Source organism: Chaetura pelagica, unplaced genomic scaffold (assembly GCF_000747805.2).
Source record: "Chaetura pelagica isolate M959 unplaced genomic scaffold, ChaPel_1.0 scaffold433, whole genome shotgun sequence".
Classification (NCBI taxonomy): Eukaryota; Metazoa; Chordata; class Aves; order Apodiformes; family Apodidae; genus Chaetura; species Chaetura pelagica.
In genome coordinates, this window is record NW_009952574.1 from 2,569,132 (window position 1) to 2,576,594 (window position 7,463).

Sequence of the window (7,463 nt, forward strand, 5' to 3'; positions counted from 1 at the left end):
TTCAAAGACTAATAACCGGATGGGATTTGTAGCATAAACAATGTTCCTTGTTAGTCACCAGTCCCCAGGGCATCTTCCTCACTTTGTTACAGATAAATTGGCAACAAATGAAATACTGGATGTGATTTCCTGCCCTGCATATGCCAGCGTGCTTGCATGCCAGTGTGATAGCTGTCATTTATTATTTATCCAAGTATGTATACAAATCTACAGTGTGATTTAATTACTTATTAAAGGTGCCAGACTGACAGTTGCAGAAGCTGAAGCTGTTACTTTATCCAGAGAATTGACACAGTGCAAGCAATGCCACCCTCTCCAGGCTCTTCTACTTAAATGCTTCACCCCAATAGACTCCCCAAGTATCTAAGCATAGCTCTTTCTCTCCATCCTTTTCCCAGGTATTCTGCTAAACATGTTAAATTCATAAAGGCTTCTAACAAAGGCATCAGTTATTCCTGTGATTTTTATACAGGAATGTTAATACACTGGAAAATTGGTTTGAACACATTAAATCTATTTTAGCTCGGCCACTCGAGCATTTGATTAGTACCAACTCAAAAAAGGATATGAATGGTTTTAATAAAGAGGTGAAACACCCTGTAACTAAATAAGAGCAAAAAGATTATAGATGTTTCATAATGTTCCTTTTACTTGCCAGGGGCTGTATGCACAGTGCTGTGGCTCTTTTGCAGTCACTTACACCCTTTCCTAACTGACATGCTAGTTTTGGAAACTGGATGCTAACTTCTGCATTGTTTCAATAAGCAGGATTTTGGCTCCATTTTTTAAGTCACTCTAAACCTATTATTGCTCAGTTACCATTACAGTTCAAAGCACTTCCCCTGCCCCCAGGCACAGCTAGATGCAGGACAGCAGGGAGTCTGCAGGCTCCTCACACTGTCACTCAGTGCCCTCTCTTTAATGGGCAAAACAAGATTTTATTAGACTTAACACTTTTTTTTTTTTTACTGTACCTGTCTATTAGTAATTTTCAGACCAACTTGTAGATGTTGAGAAAGGACTACTCTTTAATAATATAGCTGTTATTTTCAACTTAAAAATAATGGAAATGAACAGGTTGTTACCATTTTATGAACCTTGTATACCGATGATAATGTTTCTGAATAATGTTATATAAAAGGTACAGTGGAACACAGAGCTTTGAAGATTATTCTGTGTTTAGAGAGTTAAGAGATACTACCAAGACTAGTTTCTCAGTGCAAGGCTACATCCCAGTACCCTGACACAGAATCAATCTAAAGGGATTACTTATTTTTGGAAATTAAATTTGTGATTTCTCTGATCCTGAAAAAAAAAAAATGCTCATGAGCTTACTCATGGAGCAGTCCCAGACTGTGTTGAAAACTGGAGGTATTTGGTGCATTGTAGTAAGTAAGTGCAAGGATATTCTCAGGATCAGGCTCAACAAGGCAAATAGTCTTGTTGCAACAAAAAAACACCTGCGAAACTGGTGTTTTAATCAAATGCAGTCACAAAATCACACTGCTTGTTCATTGCACCTGTGGAAAGAGGATTTGGAAACATGAATGTGAATTTGTTTGGGACAAATATGTCTCTGTCACAGTTCATATCCCAGTACTGAATTTTTTGTAACTGGCACCAACAGAAATTGTAGCTGAGAAATTTAATACATGAGAGCTTGTAAAGCCAGGAGCTGCTACTGTGACAGTGCCAACAATTCCATGATGCCAGTTAACGTCAGCTAGCTAATACTGGAATTGCCAGAGCCCATTATCACTTGTGACCTTGTTCACTGAAAGATAAGAGTCCCAAAATAGAAATGCAGATACCTGTGAGAAACTAAACAAAAAGCCAGAAATAGAAAAACATAGATATGAGATTGATGAATGTTAAAGAGTTCATAGAAGTCCCTGATTCTGAGTTTTCCCTGAGATAACTGAAGTAAATAATTCCTTAGAGATAAACCATTTATTCTCCTGCTGATGAATCCAAAAGGAACAATTACAAAGACCTGGTCATGAGCTTTTTAATAAATGTAGGCACTTAGTTTTCCACCTCTGACCTATTTTGTTTCCAATACAGCATTTTATGGAATTTAATGGGATGTTGTGACTTTTTGCTTTGTGGTATTATTTTCATCTTTTCCCTTACTCCTCTCCCCCAATCCTGGGAATTACATTCTACTAAAGCAGAGCTAATCTGTCATTCCCTGCATTCATTTTTTTTTGTAGCACTTGAAGGAGTGACCAAGTAAGATGGTCCTCATATAGTCTATCTTGTCTATTTCTATCAACCTTGGAAGTGAATTTCCTTTCCCTGGGATAACTTAGGAACAGTGGACTGGCCAGAGGCACTCACACATGTAATTTAAAAAGCCACATTTCTGCAGGGCCTGTGGCTCAGGAGAGTACTGAGGCAAGTAACCTCACAATTGCTGCAAATCAAGTCCAAGCAGCCTCTCTGCCCTTTCCCCTTCTCTTCTTTCTCCAATAAAAGATGAAAAAACTGCCTAGGCTTTGCTTATTTGTCTTACACATGAGATTAAAATAGATCCCTACTCTGCAACATAATATTCTCTGTAATAAAACGTGATCTGCATAGCTGGTGTTAAGAATATTGTTAAAGTAACATCTGTTTCAGTTTATCAGTGCCTGTTTCACTGACATACTACAAACCTTGATTAATATTTTTATAAGTATTTGCTATTTTTTCTAAAACTGCTATATTAAATAGTAATACTAAAATAATAACATAATAATTGTGCTATTATTATTCTGTGTAACAGGTGTAGATGCAATTGAACACTATATACACATTCCCTGTATCACAAGGGCTAAAATAACTAGTCCTGAAAGTTTCTCACTAAGGGCCACAGAATTTACTCCAGTCAAAACTCAATTCATTGTAAGACAGACTAGAAATGCCAGGCCAAGCCTTCATAGTTTTAATGAGATGAGATTTTTAATGAGATGAAATTTCTTACCACCATTAAGTCTGTAAGGATCAAAGAAAATGTTCATTGAGTTAGGATGTGCTAAGAAAAGTGTAAAGAAGAGCATAAATGGCTCAGGAATTCCAGGAATCCCACTGGATTAAACAGCCTTTTATTAAATGCAAGTGTTTTCATAGTTGAATGATTTCAAAGAAGGGCCTCAAGTGATGAAAGTGTTTCCATCTAATGTGAAAATACTTGGAAGATGCTTATTCCACGTGAAAATATTTCCACCTTTCAGAAAAGTCTGAATACAAGACTCCTTTGATGAATATACTCTTGTACAAGGTATTAATTTTCAGAATTAATGTACAAAATATCCAGAGTTCTATTATTTTGATAATTAATAGTGCCTTTCATCTCCTATAACAGCCAGACAAAATATTTCAGAGTACTTTACAAAATAAGTGCTTGAGTGGCATAGTGAAAAATTTTGATATTCATTATCATGACATCGCTGCAATTTCCCTCAGGGCGTTAGTGACCTGGAAATACAGTGCAGCATCTTCAGAGAAAAAGCAATGGGATCTCCTTCAAACAGAGGATGTGAGATACAGACAATATATACCCTGTATTGTCCTCCTCCCCCCTTACCTAAAGCACCAGTAACTACTTCCATGCCCTCACCAAAAACCATACAAGGGTACAGACCTGAAATGCTCAGCTATCCCACCAGTAGTACTGCACCCACCAGAACTGTCTCTTTTTACTGTTTTTGTTTTTTATCCTTTCTTTTCATCTCCTCAGGTGTTTTTCTCAGAAGTAAGGGGGCAAAGTCACTATCACCGGCCTGAACAGCTCCTCTTCAGATCAGGGTAAGGTTTTTCTCTGTACCTTAACCATTCCCTGTTGGGAGTTGCTACTCCTGAAAATGCAATTCATTGTAAGATGGGAAAGCACTAATGAAATAAGCCACCCTGCTCTTACACCCAAATGGAGTAAGGAAGGAGTTGGTATGACTCTTAGAGCTGACACAGGTCTCTTGGGGAACTTCCATCAGGCCCTGGGGTACAGCACCAATCACAGGATCCTGAGTGCTGGCTGCCAGTTTCTGGAAGCCTGTTCCAACTTGTGCAGTCAGGAAACAGAAACCTGCCTGAGACCAACAAGGGACTGATAATCTTGAGCCAGCCAAATACTTGTGAGTTCACATTAGAATCATAGCCTGTGTTTTTTCTTCCTATTTTATAATTTTTAGGTGTTCAGTTATGGTGAATAATCTTAATTTGATTATAGTAACTTCTAAATTGTCCACATTTGGGGAATAAACAGATAGCCAGTGTCTTTTTCATGACAATATAACTTCCAATACAGATAGAGCTTGATTCAAAAGGAAGCAGGAGTGTATATGCCAGGAATATGCAAAGAGATCATGACAGGATGTGAAGGGACATATGGCCCAGGGAATACAGCAGGCATAAAACTGGTTTGTGGTCTGCAATAATTAACTGCTTACAATTTGGTATTTGGTTAGTTTCTAGTTCCTGCACCTGAGAAAATAAAATATACCTCAGGCCCACAGAGTATCGTGGGGCTTATTTGATGCTTCTAAAGCTTTTCTAAGATGCCCAGGAAGTGCAAACTTCCATAAATCATATCAGCCAAGCTACAAAGTATGACTGAAAAGCTGAGGATCATTTTTTATCTTGTATTCTAAAGGTGAGAAACATGCAACTTACATAACTAACCACCAAGTGTCACTGTTTGGTATTTTTACATTTTTACATCTTTGTTCCCGAGTGCTTATAAAATCCCTTTAAAATGCAGTCCTGTAAATAAGGATTTTCCAGTAAGAATATTTTAATGCTACAAGAGACATGCATATCTGGCAAATAAGGTACAGGAAAATTCAAGTGTCTGGATATGCAGCTTTCAAGAGCAAGCCACCAAGTCATATCTGAACTAAATATTGTTCATATTTCTGGATATAATAATGTAAGTCCCATTGAAAAGAAAAATAAACCCTTAGGAATTTTATTTTATTTTTAAGCCTAACAATTTAAACTATTGTAGCAAATGCTGTTAAGAAAGGTAGACCACCCTTACTGAGAGACTGCCAGCTGCTTTGTCAAGAAGGCAAAGGATGCACTATCAAAAAGAGTGAACACGTTTTAAATAAGTTCCTATTGTGAAGAGTAATTCAACTTGACTTTAAAATGTAGTAACAGCAGACATTTAGACATCAGGAGATTGAACTTTAGCCCTGGGGTGAGGAGCCAACCTAGTCATCCCTGTTCCTAGAATATTAATATAGGTCATCATTTTTGACTGGCACAAAACCAGAATTTGCTGACAGACATTCATGTGAGCTGCAGCTCAGGAAGAAATTTCCAACCAGGCATAAAAAATAAAATCAAATTATCTTACACTGCATAATTTGCATAGCTTCCTTTTGGACTATTACTTCTGCCCCCCAGCTGAACTCTGAGCACAGCTTCCTAGTGTTGGGGATGTGCCCCTGTGTAGCTGCAATTTGAAAGATGTAAAATAGCTGCACAGCTTTCAAGATGTTTGTATCACAGTACTCTGTAGAACTTGGTATGCTGTAAGTGTAACATTCCTTGGGAAGATCCTTGCTGTGTGCCAATACTGGTTTATCTGGGTGAGCACTCACTCCGTCATTCTGAGTCAGCATCTGACATGGACACAATAGCCAGCAGCACATGGGTGAGCCAGTCTCTTCTGACATAATCCCAGATCACCAAACCTGTACAGCCTGCCTTTTATTTCAGGTGATTGCCTCTCGCACTGATCTCAGCCACCCTCTCTGCACTATCTACAGTCTGTACCATCCTTCCAGCATTGGCATCCCTTACAAATAATTATTTCTGGATGCTTCTGAATGAGGAGCAATGCTGAAACAGGGGTATCAGGTCTTGGCTAGTACAGATTATGTTCCCCCTTTCCTCCTGTCTGCACTGTTTAGCCCTCTAGTAGAAAACTGTTCTCTGCAGTGCTTTCTGCATGTATGGAAGATGTTCCCACTGAAACTGAGTATGACATCAGGGCCCTGGGTGCACTAAAGGCCTTTATGGCCTCACCTGGTGCCTCCATCCACACCCTCTGCCCGTGGGCCACTTTATTTAAGCTCAGACCTTGGCCTTCAACCAAGTCACAGTCATGCCTGTGCATAGCCGTGGACTCCAGTGATGGGGACTGTGACCTGTAGGCTGAATTCCCAGCTTGACCTCAGAACTGCCTTGTGTACCTGCCCACTGGTCATGGGACTGTGCCTGTCCCCAGCTACCATCACAGGGCCTGACCCTGACCAGCCCATTGCCTTCAGGGCTCCACCTTGTGCTTGCCTCATCACCATGAACTTCCCTTACCATCTGAACTCATGGCTGAACATCCCTGGACCTGCCCTGCTCAGGTGCTGTGGGATGGGTCCTGGCTGACAAATCTCCTGCCCCACTGGCTGCATTCATACTCTTGGCTACATGTTCCCTGGAAAGCAGGTGGTTTTTGCTGCTCCCTGGCTTGTGTAGCATACACCCAGGAAAGATGAGTTGCCTATGGAAACAAGAACGAATGTGTGCAAGAGGATTGAATGAGAAGAGAAGGCACACGTGAAATCAAGAATCTGAAATGCAGAATTGTATGTTTCTGTGAAATCCGTTGTATGAAATTGGGTGAAGGTTGGTAGGAAGTGACAGATGCTACAATGGGATGATTCCTGGGAAGGGAAAGGGCATAAAATTATAGAAAGGAGGAACAGTAAGCAAATTCAGAGGGGTAAAAGAAAAATTAACAAAAGCTATTAGAGGGACAGCAGAGGGAGAGAGTAATTACATCTTCTTATCATAAGGTACTTAGGCTTTTCTCTGTCTGAGGCAGAGTATTACAAAGGCAATATCCTGAACCAGGCATAACCCAGATCAAATAAAATAAGGTCAGTTCTTTCCCATGAAACAAATATAGCAAAGCAAGTGAAATAATTTTGGTTTTGTTTTGTTTGTTTTTTTCTGAAACAACAAAGATCAAACAAAAAAATTACCCCTGTGTTTTAGGTATGCAGTGAAATACCCAAGATGAAAAGACTGTCTAGTGGTGTTTGACACACTGTGCTGCCTGTGGGGCTGGTGGCGTGTCCTGCACTGCCAGGTGGGTGACAGGCCTGCTGGGGCAGAGCAGTGCAGCAGTGCCCCTGCAGCTGGCAGGGAGAATGGGGGGGCTTGGGTAGCAACAGCAACGGCCCCTGAGGCTAAGGAGTGATAAAAATAAAATCACAATATAAATTAAGAGGTAAAACTGCTGTGGCCCTTTTCAGTTCAGCCTGCCCTGTTGGAAGAAGGGTTAAAACGGTTGTTCATTATCCATGTGCTTAAGCACTTTCCATTCCTCTCCTCCTCCAAAAGAAGGTTTGATATTTTGGCCTCATTTAACACTGGTATTTTTTTAAGCAGCTCTGTATCCTGTTCTGAAAGCAACATTGGCGGCTGATACAGGTACCGTGACCTACCTGCCGCCTGGGCACAGGTGAGTGACC

At 40.2% G+C, this 7,463-nt stretch overlaps 1 protein-coding gene across 1 annotated transcript in view; it reads right to left on the reverse strand.

Annotated features, from left to right (window-relative positions):
• LOC104385193 (E3 ubiquitin-protein ligase RNF170-like) overlaps positions 1-6,284 on the reverse strand; it is a 17,095-nt gene extending 10,811 nt beyond the window's left edge. Inside the window, exon 1 of the mRNA XM_009993610.1 lies at positions 6,183-6,284. Within this exon, the coding sequence (XP_009991912.1) occupies positions 6,183-6,284 (102 nt within the window). The remainder of the gene's footprint in view (positions 1-6,182) is intronic.
• Positions 6,285-7,463: the final 1,179 nt, after the last annotated feature.